Source organism: Nyctereutes procyonoides, unplaced genomic scaffold (assembly GCF_905146905.1).
Source record: "Nyctereutes procyonoides isolate TBG_1078 unplaced genomic scaffold, NYPRO_anot_genome, whole genome shotgun sequence".
Classification (NCBI taxonomy): Eukaryota; Metazoa; Chordata; class Mammalia; order Carnivora; family Canidae; genus Nyctereutes; species Nyctereutes procyonoides.
The window spans coordinates 9,809,804-9,835,871 of NW_026575021.1; the positions used below are offsets into that span (position 1 = coordinate 9,809,804).

At 44.2% G+C, this 26,068-nt stretch overlaps 1 protein-coding gene across 1 annotated transcript in view; it reads right to left on the reverse strand.

Moving 5' to 3' along the window:
• The window catches only part of SPATA18 (spermatogenesis associated 18), a 36,324-nt gene extending 11,372 nt beyond the window's left edge, over window positions 1-24,952 (reverse strand). Inside the window, exons 1-6 of the mRNA XM_055341562.1 lie at window positions 24,854-24,952; window positions 11,420-11,525; window positions 11,189-11,304; window positions 9,679-9,791; window positions 4,787-4,882; window positions 1,168-1,419 (exon numbers count right to left, since the gene is read on the reverse strand). Coding sequence (XP_055197537.1) covers window positions 1,168-1,419; window positions 4,787-4,882; window positions 9,679-9,791; window positions 11,189-11,304; window positions 11,420-11,525; window positions 24,854-24,940 — 770 coding nt within the window. The 5' untranslated portion in view covers window positions 24,941-24,952. The remainder of the gene's footprint in view (window positions 1-1,167; window positions 1,420-4,786; window positions 4,883-9,678; window positions 9,792-11,188; window positions 11,305-11,419; window positions 11,526-24,853) is intronic.
• Window positions 24,953-26,068: the final 1,116 nt, after the last annotated feature.

Consider the following 26,068-nt stretch of genomic DNA (forward strand, 5'->3'; position numbering starts at 1 on the left):
TCTGGGTGGGAGTGGAGCTAAGAATAGATGTGCAAGTACTGGGTGAATGTAAAGCAGGGTATCAATGAACGGCATCAAAGGCAATGGACGGGGCGCCTGGGTGGCTCAGTGGTTGAGCGTCTTCCTTTGGCTAAGGTCATGATCCCGGGGTCCAGGGATCGAGCCCCACATCAGGCTTCCTAAAGGGAGCCTGCTTCTCCCCCTGTCTCTGTGTCTCTAATGAATAAATAAATAAAATCTTTAAAAAAAAGGGGGGGCACTGGGCCCCCAAGGAGGGAGGTGTAGAAGAAACTATGGAGCAAACAGTAATACAAAGCCCACTCTGAAGGAGGGGCAGAGGGAAAGCCCTCCACTGTGGTTTGACAATTTCCAGGGTGCACGAAATACTGCCACCGGGGCCAATTTCCAGCTATTAATGTGACATCACATTGAGCTCAGAATTAGGCAGACTTGCACAGAATCGGTCCTTGGGAGCCAGGACAAGCTGGTATCAGCACAACATGCCAGACTGAGTCCCAAAACCAAGAAAGGCCAAGGTGGCATATAGGGGGATTGGGGACCAGGTGTGGGGGTGCCTTTGATAGTTTGGATCAGGGCATGTTGTGGGGCTGAGGGAGGTGGTGGGTGTTAAAAAGAACAAGGAAAATGCTCCAAGAGAAACATCCTGCTCTGTCCTCACTTAACTCCGAACGACCTGTCTTAACCTTCTGTCCATCCGTAGAAAGAGATGTCACGAGAACACTTACCTACACACTCCATCAAACGAAATGAGATACAGGAAGTAAAATGACAGGTGGCCATCCCAGAGAGAGGACTCCCAGGCCTCAGAGAACAGGACCCTCATATTATGGAATATTCTCTCAGCATGGGTATGGCCCATGCATGACAGGTGCACCCAGATCTGCTCTCGAGCCAAAGAACCGTCCTCTCCTCTTGCCTAGCTCTCAGTTTCATTCCTTGCGCTTCCACGTCAGCCCCAAATTAATTAGTGCCCAAGCAGAGGTATTCTCTCTCTCTAGAAGGGTGCAGTTAGAGAAAATAATCCCTCTACAATTCAAATATTGTGGGGGTTTGGATTCAGGATGCCATTTCACTTTTTTTCCAAGCCACGCTTTTACCACTACTGAAAGGAACTGAAATGAAAAGATCTGTAAGCATTTGTCAGACCTTCCTTGAAGCACAGATTTTTCAGCAGACAAAACAGCTATCTCGTCCTTCAGGGTTCGGAGCTGTTTCTCATAATCAAAAATCACTTCGGTCCGCTGGTCTGGGTTCCTCTTGTCGATGCTTCGCTGGTCCAACCTCCTCTGCTCTGAGGTCCTCGGCTCTGAGGCTCGAGGCTCTGCACCCCGCAGCTCCACACTTTTATGCTCTGTGCTTTTGTGGCGGGAGTCCTCCTGGGCTTGAAGAGATTTAAGCCTGGGCAGAAAACAAAAATTAAGGAGGAAAGAAAAGAGAAAGAGGGAAGAATGGAGGAAAGGTAATAGCAACAACTGGCATATGTGGTAACAGAGGCTACTCTACTTAGCAATGCCATTACTGCGCTGGAAAACTCACAAGCAACCAACACAAATCAGAAAGGAGCAGACTGCCAGGGTCAGAATGCCACCCATGTCTGCAGCTTGCATGCAAAAAAGGCTCCAGGGGGCACCTGGGTGGCTCAGTGGTTGGTTGAGCATCTGCCTTTGGTTCAGCTTGTGATCCCAGATGGAGTCCCACATTGAGCTCCCTGCGGGAGCCTGCTTCTCCCTCTGCCTATGTCTCTCCCTCTCTCTGTGTGTCTCTCATGAATAAATATTATCATAAATAAATAAAATATTTAAAAAGAAAGAAAGAAAAAAGAGAAGAAGGATTCTGAAAAAGGAATATGTATGCAGATCCTCTAGCAAAAGCAGAGTGGGCCTATAGTCACCCTGGTTTCTATTAGGCTGATCTTAACTGCATAGAACTCTGGAAACATTTGACCTTCAAAACCTAGGTCCAGAAGCTGGCCAGAGAAGCAATCTCCTAGCTCTTGGATTCTCTGGACAGATGGAATATGGGAGGAAATGACAATACAGAAGTGGAAGGGTGAATTTATAAAAATAATGTATTCTAGAAACAAAGCTTCGGAAATAAAATTGTCATCCTTGTAAAGATACAAAAAGGTGTGACTCCCTAAAAGATACAAAAAGGTGTGACTCCCTAAAACAGCAAAGCCACACAAAGAGAAGGTGCTGTGATGAAAAGGACAATGATATAAGATGAAAAAATAAGGGCTAAGATTAAGGAGGACACAGAGAAGCTAACGATGCAATAGCAGAATTAAAAGCTGCACTGCAAAGAGTAAAGAACAGAATCGCTACTACAGGAAATCATCGAATTATAGGATCAAAGAAATTGAGAAGGTCTATCAAGTAGGAAATAAGAGATGAACATGACAGTGAGAGTTCTTCTCCTAAGCAGCCTGGGGTGACCTCTGAAAATGGTTCGCTAGTCACTTGACCCAGAAAACCCTGCAAAATCATGCAAATCAAGAGGTTCAGATCTTTGTATTCACTTTAGGAACCCACATGACGCTGCCCAGGCCATCAAGGGCATGCATCTCCAAAAAGCCACCAAGTATCTGAAGATGTCACTTTGCAGAAGCAGCATGTGCCATGCTGTCACTACACTGGTGGAGTTGGCAGGTGTGCCCAGGCCAAAGAGTTGGGCTAGACACTGGGCTGATGGCTCAAGAAGAGTTCTGAATTTTTAATACTTAAAAATGCAGAGAATAATGCTGAACTGAAGGGTTTAGATGGAGATTCTCTGGGCTTTGAGCCCATCCAGGTGAACAAAGCCCCCAAGATGAGGCATAGAACTTAACGAGACTCATGGTCAGATTCACCCATACATGAGCTCTCCCAGCCACATTGAGATAGTCCTTACTGGAAAAGAGCAGACTGTTCCTAAGCCAGAAGAGAAGGTTACACAGAAGAAAAAGATATCCTACAAGAAACTGAAGAAACAGAAACGGTTCGGAAGTAAATTCTGCATAGAATAAATAAATGCAAATAAAGATAAAAAGAGTAAAAAAGAAAGAGAATGATGGTGAGAGGGGAGATAGAAGTGGAAAACAGAAAACTACTCCCAGCTACAATGTTGGTGGTGGTGTTCCCAAAGAAATCAGAGCAATGGAACATGTGTGAAGGCAGCAAAAACGGTCTTCGTGTGTGTGTGTGTGTGTGTTTTAATATAACTCCCCACTTGCTTTTGGGAGGAAAAATCAAAATTAAAATCAAGGAAGGTACATCACCCTTATACCTGTCAGATTGGCTGGAATGAAAAAGACAAGAAATAACAAATGCTGGCAAGGACATGGAGATAAGGGAACCTTTGTGCGCTGCTGGTAGGAATGTAAATTGGTGCAGCCGCTGTGGAAAACAATATGGAATTTCCTCAAAAAATTAAATATTGAAATGTAATAATTCCACTACTGGGTATTTACCTAGAGATAACAAAAACACTAATTTGAAAAGATATATGCATGTCTATATTTATCGCAGCGTTATCTACAATAGCCAAGATATGGAAGCAACCCATGTCCATTGATAGATAAATGGATCAAGATGTGGTATATGTATATGTGGTGTGATGTGATATGATATGATATAAACATATATGCACATGTATATATATATACATACATATGTATATGCACACATTAGATACACACACACACACATATACAATGGAATATTACTCGGCCATAAAAAAGAACTAAATCTTGCCCTCTGTGACAACATGGATAGACCTAGAGGGTATTATTCCAAGTGACATAAGTCAGAAAGAGAAAGGTAAATATGATAAGACTTCACTTATATGTGAAATTTTAAAAAGCAAAACAAATGAATAAACAAACAAGTAGAAACAGACGCATAAATACAGAGAACAAAGTGGTACTGTCAGAGAGAAGAAGTGTGGGAGATGAGAAAAGGGGGTGAAGGGGAAAGGGAAGTATAGGCTTCCACATCTGAAATAAATAAGTCACAGGAACAAAAGGCACAGCATAGGGAATATAGTCACTGACATTATAATAGCATTGAAGGGTGACAGATGGGAGCTACACTTGTGGCGAACCTAGCATAAGGCACAGAGTTGTCGTGTCACTATGTTATACATCTGAAACTGGTGGGACACTCAGTGTCAACTATACATTAAATTAAAAAATTCAAGGAAAGTATAACCTTAAAGCGTATGTTTATGTTCTCCTTCTAAGAATTTATGGTTAGAGAATAATCGGAAATTTAAACTAAGACGCCACAACAATTATCACAGTTGTTATCTCCAATGTTTAAAATCAGTACCAAGGTAAAATATTCCATATTAGGGAGATATCTAAATAGTATAACATGCTGCATCTATTTAAAACTAAGTTTTGCAGTATTTTTTTCTTAGCAATAGAAAAAAAAACAAGGTTAAGTGAAAAGATGGTATCTAAAATTGTATACTTAGGCCTATTTTGTAGCAGTAACTCTATTTTTCAATGTATCAGGTGGAATAAATTGCAAAATGGTAACAGTAACTGGCTCTGGAATTACGAGAGGGTCTTTGGGTTCCTTTTATACTCTATTATACTTTGAAAATGTTCTATAGTAGGTAGCTAATGTTTTTGTAGTAAGAAAAAAATACATTAAACATTAATAAAAATATTGCTGCCTTTCCTCTCTGTGAACAGCTTCTTCCATATTATAATGGAGCACCAAAAAGCTAAATTCAAAGATCAATCAGCAGCCTACAATAATCCTGTCATTTTTTTTCTTACTGCTTTCTTAGTTGATTTATTTCCTCCTCTGCAGCCAAAAGGGATATGGCCGATCTGTTCTTGGTTTCTTCAAGAGTCTTTTCAGTTTCAGCCAGACTGTAAGAGAAATCAATAACTAAAGACAGATTTTTTCCAAAATTGGCAGACTTTCCAAATCAAGGCATAGGTTCTCCCAGGAACTTTTGGCATATGATATAAATTCAACATAAACAAGATCAAATTATGAGACATCTGCATCCAATCAGATGCTATTGCAAATATTATGGTGCACTTGTATGCAAAAACATGCTAGCACTCTTTCTCAATGTCAAACACAAAGACATTACAGAGCAACTACCATTAAAAGGCTATGTAATAATTATTAACATTAGAATGCAAAGGGCAAAGAAACTTGTTCTCCTTCATCTCCCCCTCCTAATTTATCTGCTCTAATCACACCAAATCCTCAAGCTGCCTCTCCCTATAAAATCTCTATTTTCTGAATATAATACCATTTTCTGCAGTAGTTTCATTACTTTGCACCGTAGAGTTGCATTTGACTTAATTTTCCCAGGCTTCCTAAATATAAAAAAAAAAAATGCCCACCTACAAGGAAAGTCTTCCATAATCACACTTGACTACCAAGTATTTCATGTCTTCCTGCCTCTGACTTCCACCACTTACTGAGCATCATTTTCCTGAGTTTTTCAACATAGCTAGGTCATTGCTAGCTTCAAGGACTCTCTTCATTGTAGGTAAATCATAACAAATCATATTATTTCTTTAGGTCTATCTAAAATTAAAAAAGAAATGGAAGTACGTGGATGACATTGGATAGAGCAGTGATTCCCAATCAAGTTGCCCTAGTCCAGCAAGAGATCATAGGGTGGGCAAAGGTTTCGTGACTTCTCGGACCCTACTTCCTTAACTATCCAGGCTCTTCCATCACAGTTGTCCTGAGGCTAAGAGAGTGCAGTTGCTATCTAAACACCTGTCTTCTTCCTTCCTTTTAGATGGGAGAATCAAAGGCCCAACACTTGAGTCCTTCCCTAGACAGTGAAGAAGATTGAGAAATAAGAGGCTAGCAGGATCCCTACCAAGTCCCCACAGATTCCAGTCAACCAGGCAGTACAAGAGGTGTTGTGATTACCCAAATTTCCTTCAGGTCTCCTCCTTCTCCTCGCCGCCTAACAAGTGCCCACACATCCTGTGAGTGCTTTCTTGTACAAATGCTGCCCCTGACTCTCTCAATCCGAGTGTGTCTCCCCTTCTCCAGAGTGCCTCCAACACTTGGTTCACACTTACAATCTCATTACAAACACACTGTGAACTACTTAAGGGTGAGAATTTTCTTTAATTCATCTTTTTTTCTCCAGCACCTAAGACAGTGCCTGTAACACAGAAGATATTTTTTAAGCTGAGAAATGAATGAACAAAATGTCTAAAGTCTTTTTTAAAATGCCAAAATAGCAATAACTTCTTAATGGGACTACTGGAGATTAAGAGGAAATTGCTGTGATTTAATTCAAAGGTGAATATGTTACAGGTTTTTTAAAGGATACATGGAGGGGGAAAAAATGAATGTTTTTGTCAAGAGAAAAATTAAAAGAAGCAAACAGACCAAGAAAGGAAGTTGAGTATGAACAGGAATAAAATAGTTATTTTTTTTTCCTCAAGGCACGGTACACATGTGTGAACACATATACATACAACCAAATGTACATGCTAATTTGGCACTCTTGAGTGATATACAGAGAGAAGAAAAGGAGGTACATCTGTGTGCCAAGCATTATTTTAAGCAAGTCAACATATTTCATTTATTTTTTATTAGGGATTTATTCATTCATTGAGAATATACCATGTGACAGGCATAATGTTGGGTGCTGGAGATACAAGAGTGTCAGAATAGCAAATACAAAACAGAAACCCTTTGGGGCTTCCAGTCTGGTGGATCAGAAACATGCCAACTGATATTTTACAGTTTCAAATTGTGGTAAGTGCCATTCTCACATCACTGTGAACTATGGGAAGGAAAGGAAAGACCTTTTGATATACCTGGTCATGGACAGACTCTGAGAAAGTCACATTTCCGCTGACACCTGAAAGATAATAAAGAACCAGCCATGCAAAAAGCCAGAGAAAGACTTCCATTTTTCTGAAAGAGCACAGGCAAAGGCTTCAAGGTGAGAAAGGGGACCGCAGACTAAATGAGGGCAGCCTGGCATGAGACAAGGGTGGAGAGAGAAGTTAGGCCCAGATCACACAGGCCTGGAGAGTCCTGGTAAGGAGGTTAGAATGTTTTTCCCCAACAGTAAAAGGAGGCCACTAACAGTTTTTAAGTAGGAGTCTGACTATAAATTTCTATGTGTAAAATGGACTGTAGTCGAGCAAGAATGGAATCAGGGTAGCCAATTGAAAGGCAACTGGTATCAGAGCCTTGAACAAAGGTGATGGTGGTCGAATAGAAAGAAAGGGACAAGGGTGGAAGATGTTTAGGAGGTAGATTCAAATGGATTTGCCAGTAGATTGGATATAGGAAATGAAGACATATGCAATCCATAACTAGGGACCAAGTATAAAATCTAAAAGTCTTCCCTTGTTGAGGATTCATCAAACTTGGACAGACCTGTCCCCTTCAGCACTGTATTAGAATTTGCGCATTTGAAACTGAGTCAAAACCAATCTGGTCTCCACAAGATTAGACATGGGGAATCTCCTTGGTGGGCCATTCATTCCACAGCAGGTAGCATCCTGATCAAAAGGCTGGTAGAGTAAGGAGAAAAGAGAGACCTAGCATTCATAGAATATGGGGGACAGAGAACACAATTTGTGATGCCTTAAAAAAATAAAAGCCACAGGTGGGTTAAAACAAACTAGGAAATCTGAAGTAAAGGAGCAAATATCCTCCTCTGTGCAACTTTCAAATGAGATATGCAGGGTTTGGCTGTGGGAAGGACTGTATATATAGACACAAATGATAAAGCGAATAGGGTGAATGATCATGTCTATGGGTGTTCTTAGCGCTATTCTTACAAATTTTCTGTTGGAAAATATTTCCAAAGAAAAAAACTTTTTAAAAAGCATGTGGTCATAGTTTTCTTGACCCCCGATGCTCCTTATGGGTATTTAGAGAGCCATAATGGTAAGAGAGGGAAGTAGGAATTCCTGGCTCCTCTTGGTGCTGATAGAAGTAAAAAACCAGCGAAGTCTTGAAGCTCTGCCTCACAGCCAGTGGCAAATGGGAGGGCCTGGCCAGCAGCACTTGCCGGCAAATTCTCCAGAACACTTAACCAGACAAGCCACAAATCAGCAACCCTTACTTGGCACAAAACTCTAATGCCCAGGAGGAAACAAGGCAGCAAGAACTCATAGGGTAGAACAAGACCAAAAGTCCCTCCTTTCCAGCACAAGCCATCCCTCATGAGCATGCAAGCATCCCTCTACTTCCAGATGCCAGTCTAAGCAAGGAGGAGGGCCAAGGGGACTCCTGGAGAGAAGGGAGAGAAAGTGCCCCCAACAGAAGTTTTAACTTGGAATTAACTGAATATTCACAGGAAAAGGCCTATAGTAAACCAGAAGAGAAGTGGTAAATTTAATTATCCTCCTCACCTCATTCCAAAGCAGCTGATATTAGTTGAAATCAGTTGTAGAAATTCAGAGGAATTGTGTTTTTGCACATTACATTGGTAAATTTTGACCGTTGCAGCCATAAAACTGCTCATTGACAACAGTTCCAATTGGAAAATGCACAAGGGGGGTGGAGGTAACCCTGTGTGTGTGTGCGTGTGTTTGTGTGTGTGTGTGCTCATGTGCACGTGCATGCAAGCACACACAAAGAAAAATGTCTGGAGTAAAATCAACCAAAATGTTAGCAGGGATGAGATAACAGGTGATTTTCATCTTTACACTTGTATTTATTGTATGCATTTTGAATCAGCGACCATCGTGCCTCAGATAAACCTCCTTGGCTATAGTACTGCCGCTGCACAAAGCTGTTGTATGCATTTTGAGAAGGGAATGTTTATTACTTTTATGTTTTCCTGAAAAGGAAATCTCATCAGAGACCACGGCAGCATGCCACACCCTATTCCATCACAAGTCCTTAAAGAATTCCTTGCTGCCCCATCCTTGTCAGCAATGGAGCAGGGCTCCAAATGGAGAAACACCCAATTGATAGGTTTGGGTGAGGTCGGCTGACTGCAGTTTCATACACAGTTGTCTGCCTTCCTCAAGTGCGAACCCAAGGCTTGCACTTCTTTGCAGTGATTCCTTGAGCTTGCTACCCTGGCTTTGCCTTGATCTCTGCTGCTGCCTGGCATTGCTTAAGTGTTTTTTTTTCATGCTTAACTTTTTAGAAAAACTTTTCCTATCTACTAATTGTTCCAAAATCTTGAAACGCTCATTCTTTAGAGTCTGACTTCTCAGCCAAGCATCTATACTCCCTAAATGAGCATGTCTGACAGATGGATGCAGCCTCTTCATCTTACTCTTGCTCTCTTTTCTTAATTTTACTCTTTGTCTGACTTTCTTTATCCCTCTCCCTTTTGCATCTTGTTTTTCTTTCAAAAGATAGATTATCATGTGACAATATTCCCCTGTTTATATATATGAGCTGATAATAGGCCTCTAGAGAAGAAGGAGCCCCAGGGATGGAGCCAAGGGGACTAGGGTCTTAGGTATCCTATTATAATATAAAAATCTTATCCCCAGAGTCAAAGACATTGCTCTCTACTCTCTCTTTCTCTCTTTCTTCTCTCTCTCTCTCTCTCTCTCTCTCTCTCTCTCACACACACACACACACAGTAGTTATTTGCAGATGTCTACATTTTACATGAGCCACTATTCTCCTTTTAAACTTAAAAATTAAAAACAGACAATGTTTTTTGGAAAAAGATAACTTGTATTCCTCTTACTCGTCTTGAACCTGGTTGAGTTGACTACGAGTTGAATTCAACTCAGCATCTAATTGTTGAATGTCCTGATCCCGAACACCAGACTCTTTATGTTTCTCCTTATCAAATGTGTCCTGGAATGATACACAAATCAAAAATAGTCTTGAATATATGAAATGGCATGATGGGTTGCAACACATTGCACTGAGCAAAAGAAAAGCAAGCACAAAAGTACACAAATCCATAGTTCCACTTATAGGCAGTTCTAGTGCAGGCAAAATTAATCTAGAATGATAAAAATCAGAAGAGTGGTTGCCTGATGGGGAGGGATAGGTGACTGGGAAGTGACACAGGAAATGTTCTGGAGAGATGGAAATGTTTTAGAACTTAATAGGGTGTGGGTTACATGGATATCATCAACCTATGGATTTCACTGCAAGTAAATGATACCTCAATTTTTTATGGTACGTCATTTTTTTAAAAGCCATTGGAATATCATATCTTCATACTCAGAATAGCATCCACAGGGTAAAAATCTAAGCAGCATGTGAAAATACCCAAGGAAGAAAAATTTGCTTAGAAACAACTGCTATCTATGGAGTACTTACCTTATGTTAGTTGTTCCTGCACGTTTATCACATTTAATGCTCAAAATGGCCCTATTGGGTCAACAAAAGCATTGCCTCCACTCAGCAAGCGAGACAACCTACCCAGAACCCTAGAAGAGTGACAAGAATTTTGCCCCATGACCTCCAAGCAGGAACCCTTCTGCCCCTGCCCCCTAAGGCTGCTAAGAAAAGACTGCTCTACGTGCCTTAATTTTAGAAAAGAATTCATGTAAATCCACATAAATGTTTAAAATCAAGGTTACCAATGTTTAGAGATGTTAATGCCTTAAGCAAGGTGTGTGTTCTCCTTCCAGTCTGGGCTTCAACTGTCTAAAAGCTGACACCATTGCACAGAAATCACCCCCCTATCAACTGCAAGTGAGGATACTCTTTGTCAGTCTCTAAGAACTAAGTTTCCACTGGGTGTTATACTATACGTTGGCAAGTCGAACTTCAATAAAAAATATATTTTAAAAAAAAGAAGTTTTCAATTAGTTTCACTTCATTCTTTCAGAATATGGAGGTTTCCCCCACCTCATGGTCTCTTTCTGCAGCCCCATGGTACCGTAAGTGTCTGTGTGCCTACTCTGTCATTCCAAAGCTCCTATTTAGTGCCTAGGGTGGGCAATGTCCCAGATGTGGAACATCACCAGGGCCTTCTTACAGCAGAGGTTCACTGATTTGCCTCAGGTCATACCCTGGGAAAGAGACAAAGCTGAGAGTTGAACATAGGTCTGTCTGAAGACAAAGCTCAAGCCATTGTGCCACATAGTACTGCACCCAGAAACTCACCTTGTGTACCTATGTCCCCGTTCCCCAAGTAGAGCAGAGTCCCTCAGTAGGGTAAAAGCCATTATCTTAGATATGTTCCTGGAGCCAGATTGGGTTGCTGAAAGTCAAGGGTGATCCTTGAGCATCCCTACCTGCAGAGAGGGGACCTTGCTGTCAACAGGTTTTCCCACGGAAGCTGCAGTAAAGGAGGCTTCCAGCCAAGGCAGTAGGCGCGATTTGATTATTTCCACACCATCATAATGACCGCCTAAAAGAACCCACAAATCGGGGCAGGGAGAGAAGTTCAGCCACACAGTGTGAAAGCACAAAGAACAAAACTAAAAGAAGGGAGAGCCGGACGGGAAAGCACAGGCCCTTCTCACCTTCTTGGGCTGCAGCGGTGAGGATCCTAAAGAGCTGTCCTTGCACTTTGGAAATTTGTTCGATGAACTCAAGGCATTGACAGAGATTTTGATCACATGTGTTTGTCTACAAAAATCAAAACAGAAAATCAGTGCCTTTCCTTTCTACTGGGACCCTCTGCAGGTAGACAGAGGCCGCCTGGCTCCCGTATGCTCCCAGGCGCAGAGACTGCCCTTTGTCCACCAAAACGTCTTTTCCCTTTCCTCCTGGGCACACAGCTAGACCGCTTTCCCCAGCTTCCTTGGCAGTTGGTGCAGCTGTGGAACTGAGTTCCAGTCCTTGGGACAGGAAGTGATATGTGCCATTTCCAGGTAGACCCAGAAGAAAGCCCCTTGAGTGATGCTCTTCTCTCTCTCCTTCCCCATCTTCCAGCCAGCTGCAGAGGGCCCAGCAGAGGACCCCAAGGGCATAAAGGATGGTGGAGCCACAAGATTTGAAAGGCTACTCATTGAACACTTGCAATGACTGTAACATACTCAAGAAAGTGTATGTATATGTGCATGTGTCTCTGTGTGCATAAAGCCACAGAGATGTGTTTTAATAGCAATACCCCTGGACTTCCTTCCTACTCAATGGAACCCTGCAAAAAATCCTCTTATAAAGTGTATAGACTTTTTGTGACACAAACCACTGTGTCCTGATTTACCTGCTTTATGGATCCATGTCTTTTACCCAAGTTCATTATGGCCATAAAGAACACTACTCGTTAACAGTAAGAAGGTACTGGGGGGTTGAGGATACCATGGCGAAGACAAAAGAGATGGCCGGGGCCCTATGGCACATGCAGACTGGGAGGGGAGGTAGCAGTGTAGACAGTTCCAGGCGATGGAAAATGTGAGCCAAGGTCTACTCCAGGGCCTACAACCTGGGAAGTCAGGGAGTTCTGAGAGGAAGTGAAATCTAGGCAAGGAGAAAGCAGGCAGATTTGGGGGGGAACAGGCAGTTCCAGTGATTTCGACATCCACAGAACATGGCGAAACCGAGAGTTGGGCCTTTAGCTATTATTCTCTCTCAAGCCATGGAAAGGCAGGATCTGTGGGTGCTGGGGATCCTGAGGCAGGAAGCAGGGCACCAGGAGGATAGAAATGAGAACAAAGAGGGAGAATGACCTCCAGGCAAAATGCTACAAGTCAAATGCATGTGTGTGTCATCAGGGGAAGTGGTGCAGGCAGGCCATACGCTCCTGCAGGCAGAGGCTGGGGCCTGATCTCTGGAGTCAAACCCAGTTAAGTACTGGACAACGAGAAGATTCACGTATTTTGTGTTCATCACATAGCTCCTATGTACCAGGCACTATTTTTTTTTTAAGATTTTATTTCTTTACTTGAGAGTGAGAGCTAGAGAGAGGGTGCAAGCACACACAGGGAGGGGAGAGAGAGAAGCAGACATCCTGCTGAGCAGGGAGCAGGTCCAGGCTTCATCCCAGGACCCTGGGATCATGACCTGAGCTGAAGGCAGAGGCCTAACCGACTGAGCCACCCGGGCGCCCCCACCCCAGGCTACTGGTGCCTTCCGTACAGAAGCTCAGTGAAGCTCCATAGCAATGCACTGTGAGGTAGGAGCAGCACTGTTTTCACCCGCATTTTCAGATGACAAAACTGAGATGCAGAAAGGTTAAATAACCTGTCCAAGGTTACCTAGCCAGTAAAACGGCAGAACTGAGACTGGTACCCATGCTCTGAAGATCGTAATTAGTGCTGGGAGCAGAGAGAGGACAGGACGATGCGACATGAGTGAATGGGGAGGACCATCAGGAAAAGCTGCCCTGGAAGGGCAGGATTCAGAGTAGTAGAGAGAAGACGGTGATCCCCAGGGGGATCAGCAGGGGCAAAGGCCCTGTGGTCGGGACAGGAGCGAATTTAGTCACCTTGAGAACCAAAAGTAAGCGTGTAGGGTAGAAGCACAGAAGGTGAGAGAGGTTGGCAGGACAGGTCCCGGAGGGCCTCGCAAGCCTGGGAAGGAGGCTGGATGGGGTGGACTCATGGCGCCCTAGGGCGAGCTGCGAGCTTAGGTCCACACTGGTGACAGCACTGGTGACAAGCTCTGTTATGGCAGTTAAGTCTGATGCAGCCATTTGTCTCTGTGTCTCATCCTTCTATCTCCTTCTCCTAAAAAGACAAGGAGCTCTTTTTAAAAATCCTTTGTCTCTCCTATGTCTCTATCAGTTGCCACTGGTATGTCTAACAAATCAAAGGGCTCCAAAGTATTTGACAAATGAATGAATGAATGAATGAATGAATGACTTACCAGCATAATACTGACATCGTCAGAACATTTGGAACATACCAGCTAAACAGCTGTGCCCATCCCTCCCTCACTGAAGCCCTTGGCCTTGCCCATATGCCTGCACTTACCACGGTGAACCTGTTACAAACAGCTTTGGCCCCTGGCTAGACCATGCCACAGGCTGAGTGTCCAGGAGCGGGCCTGAGGGTCCAGCGGACCCGAGTGATTACCTCTCACCATTCTGGGCAATCCTACCCAGGTTACTTGACTTTCTTGAGCCCATTTCTTCTCCAGAAAAATGGGGATAATGCCTTGCAGAGGAGAATTAAATCCAAATAATGCATATCTAGCACCTCAGAGACAGAGGGCTCTCCACATTTGGTACCTAGGAGGTATTACGGGTTACTGAAAGGAGCAGTGGGCACAGAAATCAGGCAAACCTGGGTTCAAATACCACATCTCACGTATTTGCTGTAGTCTCAGAAAAGGTATTTTATTTATTTATTTATTTATTTATTTATTATTATTATTATTTTTTTTTTAGAAAAGGTGTTTTGAATATGAGCCTCTGTTTACTCCTATTTAGTAACATGCTGGTCTCATGAGCTAACTTAGGTGCAGAGTAGAGGAGGGACAGAATAATTAAAAGTATTATTGTAGTATTACCACCATCTGCTTCTATGCCTTACCCAGTGCCTGGTACAAAGGAGGTGCCCAAAGGAATGTCTGCTAAGTGGATTTGTACACACAACTTAAATCACAGAAGAGAATATACAGTATAGGACAGCTCCTGCTCCCAAGACCTGTTACCACACGCTGCAGCTTCTCACACAAAGCATCACACAAGACACTCAAGTTGCAAGGGAGTCCATAAAATAAATAGAGCCAAGATACAAACTAATTATGCTGTTTCCTAAATTCCAATGTCCATGCCTTCATAAATCAGTGGGTTCCTATTCTTTGCAAGGCCTTGGGCTGAGCCCAGGAAATAAAGCTACACTGAAAAAAATTAAAAGTTGCCTACTATCAATGAGCTCACCAGCTGGGGAAGAGGGGTGAAAAATGGGAGAGTACAGAAGATTAATAGTTATCTTCGAGTTCATTAAGTGCTCTAGGTGGGTCGTGAGCTGTAGAAGGAGCAAAGCATGCCCTAGTGCAGTGAAGGGCAAGAAATTAAGGTATTTCCAGAGAAGGAACAGCAGGTACCCAAGGCAGGGAGCAGCAAGGTATACCACAGGGGCAAGTGGGATACATTTGGTCCAGAGACCAAATAATGATAAACTTAATTTGCCACATGAAGGGCTCTGAGCCTTATCTCACCACTGAGAGACTGGAGGGAGCAGATGGAGGAAAGTGGTGACGTCATCCAACTTACTTTGTGTTTTACAAAAATCACTCTGGCAAAAGCCGATCACATCGAGTTCAGATGAGAGGGTGAGCCTGGTGGGAAGGGGGGCAGTTGTAACCATGTGGCTGAGAGATGCTGAGGGTTGTGGAGATGCCAAGGGCCCCCTGAAGGCCCTTCCCAGCCCTAAATCACATCTGTGTCAGCCAAGGTCCCACTGGTTCTAGCATTACCTACAGAGGATGTCAGAAGTTTTGGAAATAGAAAAGAGGTGTCCAAGGGATGGGTTCTGTTCTCAGACAATGTAGGGGATCTGCAGAACCTTCAGGGAGAGCTGTCTGGTAAAAGTACCTAACAACTCTTGAGCACTTACTTTGTGCCAGCCAAGCCCTGTGTTGCGAGCTTTAAATACAGTTCCACATAATCCTCAAAATAACCCTACAAACTGGATGCCATCCATCATCCATAATTCACCAATGAGGAAAATCAAGACCTTAAGCAATTTGGAGAAAAGGTGGTTGAGCTGGAAACTAAGCCTGTTCTTGCAGCCTTTGAGGCAGAGCCAGGCTCTCAACCATGGCACTGTACCCAGAGCAGAAGGAAAAGACTCTGGATCTCAGCAGAGAGGTGGGGGCTGGAAGTGTGGTTCTGGAAGCTTCAGCAGATGGAGAGAGAGGAACCCATGTGCATAGATGAGATCCCCAGGGCAGAAGGCAAAGGGCAGGGCTGAGGGCAGTTTTGCTATTTCAGAAACAGGCTGAGGAAGAAGGGCCAGTAAATGGAAACAAAACAAGAGCAGTGAAAAATAAGAGCACAGCCAAGAAGGAAGGTAAAGAACCAGGAAACCAGAGATGGAAATGGTTTATTCTCTGCTTCACTTATGCTTTTAGGTTCTCAACAAATTTTTATGGAGGAGACTACTGTGTGCCAGATGCTAGAAGTACCATGAAGGGTAAGAGAGCCTCTTGCTCTCAAGGAATTTATAGTCTAAGAGAAACATGTAAATAAATATAAAACCAGTATTACATGCTATGATAAAAGTAGGTCTAGATTTCACAGGTGAGGCTCAAAAGAAGTGATGAGAGGCCAAGAAGATTCAGGAAGGCCTTCACATGAGGAGCTCCGTGGGCTGTCATTCCTATTTTCTAACTGCTCTAGTGTGAGGCCTGAGCACTGAAAAGTTTTTTAAAGTTTTCTGAATGATTTTTATGGGCAACCAAAAGTGCAAACCACAGCTCAAATGGGAAGGGAGATCAATTTAATGAGTCTAGGGACATTTGGGTGGCTCAGCAGTTGAGCAAAGAGAAAACTGGGGGCTACCTGACAGATATTTAACAGTAGAATCCTGAGGGTGTGATGAACTTGTGAGGCATGGTGGAGAGAGGGGGCTCCAGGTTTCAGGCTTGGACCACAGCAGGGAATGCGGTGCCATTGCCCAACCACAGGACACAAGTGGAGAACCAGCAAGGTGAGAGAGGGGAAAACTAGTCCTGTTGGGTTGGTGTTGGGTTGGGGGATGTCTAGAGCATCCACATGTTGCAAGCTGGAAGGCGGGTGGTTGCCTAGGTCAGGGGCTCTGAAGAAAGCCCAACCTGGAGATAGATTTCACGGTCACTCACATCAGGGAAGTAGCTAAAGCTATAGAACTTGGTGCATCAATTGCCTGCAGAAAATTCAAGGAGATAAGAACCAGGAAAAAGAAGTAGGGCTTGGCTATCAGGTGGCCTCTGGGGACCATGATGAGAACAGTGACAGCAGAATGATGTGGGGATACTTGATGTACTTCCACATTGCACGGGGTTGAGGGAGCAAATGGAAGCAAGGAAGGAGTAAAGACAATGAGGACAGACGACTCTGAAGAAGTTCCCTGGTGCAGGGAAGGACAGCAACGGGACAGTGGCTTCATTCCCATCCTTTCAAGGTCCCCACTCTCTTGCCCAAACAAAAGTTCCTAATAATATCAAGCCTAAATGTTGCCCCATTTCCCAATACCTTGCCAACATGCGTCCACATGACTTGTCCAGCCTTACTTCCCTCTGCTCCCCCGCAGCAACTCTCTCCACTGCAGCCACACCCCTGCCTTGCCTTTGCACACGTAACATGTGTACTAGAACCACCACCAACCTTGATGCCTTTCACGTCCTTTACTTGGGAGCAGCCTTGACCTTACCATTTCTCCTTGTGACAGCCTGATCATCCAAGCCTCTATTAATGGGTCTTTCACATCTTTGATTCTATTCCTCACCTTGAATCACCTCCACAACATGGAAGAGAGAACACTTTTCATCATTACATTAATCAAATTTATCACTAAATATCCTTCATCAATTTACAAGTTGGTTGGAAAAGCTATTTAAACCCATCGATTTCAGCACAAAATACAGTGATTTGCATTTTAAGAAACCTCAGTCTAGGGATCCCTGGGTGGCGCAGCGGTTTGGCACCTGCCTTTGGCCCAGGGCGCGATCCTGGAGACCCGGGATCAAATCCCACGTCGGGCTCCCGGTGCATGGAGCCTGCTTCTCCCTCTGCCTGTGTCTCTCTCTGTGCCTGTGCCTCTCTCTCTCTGTGTGTGACTATCATAAATAAATAAAAACTTAAAAAAAAGAAAGAAAGAAACCTTAGTCTAGGGACCCCTGGGTGGTTCAACGGTTGAGCGTCTGCCTTCGGCTCAGGGTGTGATCCTAGTCTGGGGATCGAGCCCCACATCAGGCTTCCTGCAAGGAGCCTGCTTCTCCCTCTGCCTGTTTCTCTGCCTCTCCCTCTGTGTCTCTCATGAATAAACAAATAAAATCTTTAAAAAATAAAACCAAAATATTGAATTTTAGTTATAAGCCAGCTTAAATATACCCCAACATTTTAGCAAAAGCTTCTATTTAGACCTCTCCGCAGGATTTTGACGTCTCAGCCTGCAGTTAATATCTCTATTGGATTTCTTTCATTAATTATTTTCCTTAAATATTAAGCAATGATGATATTTCCATTAACAAGTTCGTCTAAGAAGAAGCGAAGAAAGGAAAATTAAAAAGTTGATAGACCCTCTGTTAAAAATAATCTGTCTTAATCACTCGTCAATTTCTTTCCTAGCCATGAATTCCTCATTAGTAGCTGGGGCAGAAACAGTAGCACCAATCAAATATTCCACATGCTTTCCATTTCTCAGGCTCTTTTACAATTAGATTGGAGCCACATAACAATTCTGGCCTAGGGAAGATGAGTGAAAGTGATATATATAATTTAGGTGCTCTCTCTCTTCCCCTACCGACCTTTGAGATCCTGTGATGAGATGACTGGTCCACGAGGTAGAGGGCGCCTGAACCCCAGCCAATTGTGGAAGAGAGTTTTCACTGGACTTTGCATGAGTGAGAAATCTCTTTTATGCAAGTTTAGGCACTAAGATTTGGATTTACTGCAGCATAGTAGTAAAAAGATAAAGGGAAGAAAACGTGTTTTCTATAAATTTACTAGATGGAATCCCCAGGAAGGTAGAAATGTGTTGACTATGGGGAAGGGCAAAGGCAGCCAGGGAGTCTGTTTGAAAACACCATAGCAACTACAACAGCCCTTTTGTATTGACAGTCAGGGACATTTTGTCATATAGGCAACGTCTATTTCAACCACAAAGATTATCCTATAACAGAGGGACACCTCCCTGAGATCTCCTTTTTATGTACTAATATTGAATATGCTGTTTTCACTTAAGAGGGCAGCTTTCTATAGCACAAGAGAGTCATGCAAGAGGACGCATCATCAGCTTTCTCTATCATCCCCACTCACATATCAGATAATCAAAAGTTTCCAGAATATAATGTCCTGGTGTCTATTATCAAGAAGTGGAATCCTATTCTCTCTTAGGGATGGGTGATCAAGGGTATAGTAAGGTCTTACCATTTGCTCCTCTAATTATATATAGTACATTTTAAAAAGTAATAAATCGCAGAGCATCTGACCAAAGGCATCTCCCTAGTCCACAAGACTCTGGGTAGAAACAAAAGAATCTCAGGAGGAGGAGCGTTTCAGCCAGAGCTGACCTTCTCCAGGTACTGCTAACATTGGAAGGAAGTTAACTCTTCTTCTTAACATCTCTATGGGTTAATTAGGTCATCAGAACCCAGTTCTGCATAGGTGGTCATTTGACCCTTTTGTAGAGTCGACCAAGAGGACCATATAGATGTTGCATGATCAACTGGGGGCATTTTGGGGCAGCATATTCTTTCTTACTTGAAGGATGCTTCTCAGAGTCTGACCTTGTCTCCTCACTGCATGACGCTTTTGGTTTCCCCAACCCCCACTCCCACCATTGCTCCTAAGATAAAGTCCAAACTCCTTAACATACCACCCAAAGCCTCTACCCTCTGGCCCAACCACCCCACCTCCTCAGCCTCATCTCACTTCCACTCCTTGCCTTGAACCATTCACAGGCTTCCCCAAATAGGCCAGCTTCTTCATGCCTCCCTGCTTTTTACAGATGCTGTTTCCTTTACCCTTCATCCTCTTCTCCAACTGGAAGTCTATCATTAAGATGCAACTGACATTTCTAGTCCCAGCACTGAGCACAGACACATCATAAACTCTGAAAAAAATATTAAGTTAATCAATAAATGTACATTGCCAAATGTGTAAATATAGAGTGTCTAGTCCAATAACCATTTATTGAGTGAATTATTAAGCTCTTAATAATTGGCTCAGTTCTTGGTTGAACAAGAAGAGATTTTCTATGGCCTTTTCACCAACATACTCAATAACCACAAAGACAGAAAAACAATTCTGAAGGTACATGTTTGTACCAAGCTATCCCTGAACAGCCAATGGAATCCAAGTTTTAAAGACCAAGTAATACAATAATTCATCTTTAATAACTAAAAGAAAGTGAATTGGCAGTGTTTGCTGTTGCATTTATTATGTTTCTCTAGTGGGGTTTTGAAAAATATCCCTCCTCATAATTTGTTTTTAATGAATAATTTTTTTTAAAAAATCAAGCAAGTAGTGGTTCTGCCTAGGGCCCAGAAGATTATTAGATGTTGTAAGATTAAAATCCAGCCAACAAATAAAAATCAAAAGCTTTGGGGCAGAAAATTACATTTTTTAAAAATTTACTGTGTCTGAGAACATACATAGGACACGATGAAAAGATGATGGTGATGGACAGATTAAGGCAGAGGAAATGGGAATCCATATGAAGGAAATTATAGGACAGAAAGAAGAAAAACTAAATAGGGTCTGTTAATCCAAATGAAGGAAAATGAAAATTTTGCATTGTGTTTTAGAACTAAATCTATTCAAGTTATTGATCTTTTTCACTGAAAATAAATTGTTTCCCAAGGGGATGATTTTAATCACATTCTTAATTCTAGTGTAGTATTTATGGTCTTTTATTTTGCTTGAGTTTAGTTAGAACTAAATCAGTGTGGTCACAGTCAACAAAATCAACTTTCCGTAACAAACATAATTTAAAGCTTTTAATGAAAAAAACTCTACAACCAACATTTTAATAATGTAGTATGCTACAATGACTATTCTGTATCTTAAGATTTCAAGGAAAAAGTCCTTGGAACTAGTAAAACAAACTTGCAGTATTACAGGAAACATCTTAGCAGTTGACCAAAACCCACACTGTAGGTGACAAGTTACTAAATAAGTCTAACCTAAATTTTGGTAGGTGGCTTATAGATATTTTCTTATCCTCTGCCTTTCACCACATACACACACACCAAAAACAACAACAACAACAACAAAAACTATTAAAAACACTTGCATCCTCTCAATTGTGCCCCTACTTGGAAATCATGACTTTTGGTTTCAATTCCAATTTCAATAAAGGCTGAAATAAAGATACTGGAGGATCATCTTTAATTCTACACTGGATATGAGGTTTTTAAGAAGAGAAATGAGTCCAAGAACCCGGATGTCTAGGAGAATGGTGGTGGCACTCAGTCAGTCATTATTTTCTGAGCACTACTAGGAGGCAGGCATTATTCTAAGTGCCGGAAATACAGTGATGAGCAGGAAAAGGGATAAATCTTGGCCCTCTGGAGCTTACCTTTTAGTGGGAAAAGGAGAAGGAAAGATTGACAATTCATTAAAAGAATAAGTAAAAATGAGAAGATGTAGCTATCACAGAAGTAATAAAGCAGAAAAGGGACACAGTGAGTGCCAGCGGCAGGGGTGGGAGATGGTAATTGTGAACAGGGTGGTTTCTCCTGAGAAGGTGACATTTAAACAAAGACTTAAGGAGGAGAGAAAGTGAAAATGTTGATATCTTACTTAAATATCCACAAGCAAAAGTTTTCCAGGCAGAGGGAAACAGAGAGTGCAAAACGTCCTGAAACAGGAGACTGGCTGGTATGCTCTAGACTTCTGTCCAATAGAGTAGCTACTATCCATATGTGACTATTTGGGTTTAAATTAATTAAACTTTAATGAAATTTACTTTTTAAAATTTAAATGAAATTTAAAATTCAGTTCCTTAATTTGCACTTGCCACAATTCTAGTACCAAATAACCACCATGTTGGACAGTGCCTGTATAGACCATGTCCAATCCTAGAAAGTTCTATTGGACAGCTTTGCCAATAGAAAGAGCAACAAGACCAATATCGCCGCAGTAGATTAAGGGAGTAACAGATGAGGTCAGAGTTTAAAGGAGCACAATTGTGTAGGACTTTGATAGTCATTGTAGGAACTTTGGCTTTTATTCTAGGTGGGATAGAAAGTCTGAGGATTTTATCAGAGAGGTAACTTGATCTGACTTGACATTTAGGAGAATCACTTTGAGATATTTTTATAATAATCTAGATGAACGATGATGGAAGGATGGTTATAGCAGAGGTGGTGAAAGGGTTCTGTGTGCATTTTGAAGTAGGTGCCAACAGATTAAGCAGGTGAACATGTTGTGAGGTGTGTCATGATGAAGACAGTGAAGTCAAGAGGCCAGTGTTCATGGCATGGGCGAAGCTAAGGTAGATTTTACAATGATTGGACTTCGAGATGATGATAGCACAAATGAAAATGTCTAAAAGGCAATCGGAGAAGTGAGCTCAGATGAGAACAGGCCCTGAATACAGATATGAGATTCATGGGCTTATATGTGGGAGAGAAGCAAGGATGGAGGCCCAAGAGAAGATTGATAAAGTCCCGAATAATTACTATAGGAGGGAAGTGGACAAGGCAAGGAGACAAACTGTTAGAGCCTTAGAAGAATGGAGATGTCAACAGCCAAATGCAACAGAAACACTAGACAGCCCAGGAGAAATGACCATACAGAGAAATGGTCACAGATTTTTTTAGAAAGGCATTGGTCTCTAAAAGTGCATTCTCTATGAAGGTGGGGGGGATGAGCCTGGCATGGGGGAGAGAATCTAGACTGAAATAGTTTGTAGATGGGCCACTGTTACTAAGAAAGGGAAGTGTAATAAACTTTGGCATGTCTTAGTACTTATGTGTAGTTTCTAAAACAATCATTTGATTCCGCGAAATGGTAGTGTCATTTATGTTAAACATGGTCTTGTGACAAACTGAATATATTTTTTGTAAAAAAAAAAAAAACCTTATTATTATATTTTTAAGTAATTGAGGCTTAAACTTACAACCCCAAGATCGAGAGCCCCAAGCTCTCTCTCCTGGCTGAGCCAGTCAGGCACCCCTAAACTGAATGTACTTTTTAACATTCAGAGTTTACTTAAGTCACAGGGTAATAACAAGAAAAAGGATGGAAGGGATCCCTGGGTGGCGCAGTGGTTTAGCGCCGGTCTTTGGCCCAGGGCGCCATCCTGGAGACCCGGGATCGAATCCCACATCGGGCTCCCGGTGCATGGAGCCTGCTTCTCCCTCTGCCTGTGTCTCTGCCTCTCTCTCTCTCTCTGTGACTGTCATAAATAAAAAAATAAAAATAAAAAAAAGAAAAAGGATGGAAGGAGGGAAGGAAAGAAAGAAGGGAGGGAGGAATGGAGGGAGGGAGGGAGGAAGGAAGGAAGGAAAGGAAAGGAAAGGAAAGGAAAGGAAAGGAAAGGAAAGGAAAGGAAGATGGAAATGGAAGAAGGAAGGAAGAAAAAGAAAGGAAGGAAAAGAGAGGAGGGAGGGAGAAAAGAAAGAAGGAGGGGAGAAAAAAGGAAGGAAAGAAATAGAAAGAGTATGCTATAAGATGTAGTAGGAGGTAAATGTCAATTTTCCTTGCAATCTCATAAAATTAAAATAAAGTAAAATTAAAAAAAAGAAAAAAACCACAGACCACAAAAAAATGGGTGGCTCGGTGGTTTAGCACCTTCCTTCTGCCCAGGGTGTGATCCTGGCGTCCAGGGATGGAGTCCCACATCGGGCTCCCTGCGTGGAGCCCGCTTCCCCTCTGCCTGTCTTTCTACCTCTCTCTCTCTCTCTCTCTCATGAATAAATAAAATAAAATAAAATAATTTTTAAAAAAAGCACAGTCCTGTAATCTTGATGGGGAAGGAATAGCCACAGTGCTCATTCTTTAAAAGTGGGCAGAGGTGGTAAATACTCAGCACTAGAGGGGGGGGGGCGAGGAGAAAGCTCTAAGTGCTGTTGGAGCTCCCCTCCACCACAGGGGCCCTGGTCCAAGGGGGAATGCGGAAGCCCAGAGACTCAGACGGCATCCAGTTGCATTTGTCCTGGTAGGATTTCAGAAACAAGAGGATTTAAATTAGAAAGAAAGAAAGAAAGAAAGAAAGAAAGAAAGAAAGAAAGAAAGAAAGAAAGAAAGAAAGAAAGAAAGAAAGAAAGAAAGAAAGAAAGAAAGAAAGAAAAAAAATTAATTTGAGATCCGAGAAAGAACTTCGCGTATCATCTGGTTGAGCGAGTGTCTCCTATTTAACAGACGAGGTACCGAGACGCACCGAGGGGACATGCATGGGCGCAGGCGCCTCCGCGGGTCGGTGCGGCGCCGGCCCTAGAACCCGCGGTGGCGGAGGGGGCTGGGTGCAGGGCCATGGGCGCCCCGCGCTCCGCCCCGCCGTTCCACTCGCTGAACCTCTGCGCCTCCCCTGCTTAAGACGCACGGATCAACCTCAGCAGATGCAACACTGAATTGCACTGGGTGGTGGTGGTGGTGGTGGTGGGTCGGGGGTGGGGGTGGAGGATTAATGGGACTTGAGGAGCTCTATGGGTTCGATGCCAGAACGCCGGCTTCCTGCAGAAGCCCTGGCCCCAGGCCTCCTGAAGTCTGCACACGCCTGAAGCCCGCAACGTTGACAAGTGTCCATGTCACTGCCATCTGGGGGTATTTTTTATAAAAAGTCATTTGGGGAATATAAATAATAGTGAAAGGGAATAGAAGGGAAGGGAGAAGAAATGGGTAGGAGATATCAGAAAGGGAGACAGAACATGAAGACTCCTAACTCTGGGAAACGAACTAGGGGTGGTGGAAGGGGAGGAGGGCGGGGGGTGGGGGTGACTGGGTGACGGGCACTGAGGGGGGGCACTTGATGGGATGAGCACTGGGTGTTATTCTGTATGTTGGCAAATTGAACACCAATAAAAAATAAATTTATTATTAAAAATAATAATAAAATAAAATAATAAAATAAAATAAAATATCACCCCGAAACAACCCCTGCTGCCCCCGAGAGTCGCGGGGAGGCAGGACCAGGGCTGCGCTCCGACCTGGGGACCCGGACGCGCCCCGTTGCTAGGGCCGCCAGCGTCCTTGGTTACCGCGCGGGGGCGGGGCGGGAGGGCGCCCTGGGACCCGGGGGGCGTCTGCGGCCCCGCGCCCCCCCCCACCCCCGCCATCCGGGTCCCGGGCGGCCCCCCGAGCGAGCCCCAGGAGGCCCCCGCCGGGACAGGAGCGCCCCCCGCCCGCCCCGACTCACACTGTACTCCGTCCGCCAGCGCTCCAGCTGCTCGTGCATGGTCCGGAGCGGCTCGCCGGAGACCAGCCTCCTGAGGTTCTCTGCCATCGCTCCCTCCTCCCCGCGGCCGCGCGCTGGGCGGCGGAGACCGAGCGCAGGACAGCGGGCGGGTGGCCGGTGCGGCGGGAGGGGTGTTCTCTCTCCGGGGGGGCGGGGGGCTCAGAGCGCGGCGGGAGCTTCCATCCTCCCCGCTCGGGTCAGACGGGGCAGGGTGCCCTGGGCCACAGCTGCCGCGCCTCAGCCGCTGCCCCCGCGGCCGCCCAGAGCCCCCCCGCCGCCCCCCAAATACCGGGCGATTATTAAACAAACCTTGACGTGGGCGGCCGGCTGCTAAGGACGCGCACTGCGCAAGCCTTGGCAACGCCGGGCGCGGCGGCCCGCGGGGACTGCAACTCCCACCCCCCCACCCCCCGCCTCCCACCTCCCACCTCCCAACCCCCCATCCCCGGGGCCGGGCACCTGCCCTGGAGCGCCCTGGCGCTGCTCCTGCTGCTGCTGCTGCTGCTCCTGCTGCTGCTGCTCCTGCTCGCCGATGGCTAGGCTGCCCTGGCTAGGCTGCCCGAGGCCTCGCACACTCCGCGCGTGGCCCGGGCCGGGGTGTCGAGACTACCGAGGGCGCCCACTCCACCCCTTGATGGACCAAGACTCGCCTGCAGTGTGGGATGGGGACTCCCCGAGGCCTCCTGCCTGGAAAAGCAAAGGTGGTTTCTCCAGGGACAGTTTGGTTAGGCAGTAGGTAAGCACTTATTTGGCACCTAGGCAGTAGGTAAGCACCTATTTGGCGCCTAGGCAATAGGTAAGCACCTATTTGGCGCCTAGGCAGTAGGTTAGCACCTACCTGGCGCCTTCCTCGGTCCTCTAACTTCTCAGGCCTTCAGTGCTTCCCTTGTAATACTTAGGATCTGCAGGGTGCCCGAGTCAGTAGATTGGATGCTCCGGGAATGCTCACAAATCCAAGGTGATCCCTCGGGTTTGGACATGATTTGGTGTCGTTTCAGGATCGCTGATCGCTCTCAAGTTTCACTTACTTCTCATTCTCTAACAAACTTTGTGAAAGTTTCAGACCCCGTTTGGCACTATTTCAAAAGGGTGCGTTAATGCCACAGTGATCGTTTAAACTGCTTACGAATTACGAAATGAAACAATTTCAACCATCATTAAGCAGTTTAGAAGCCC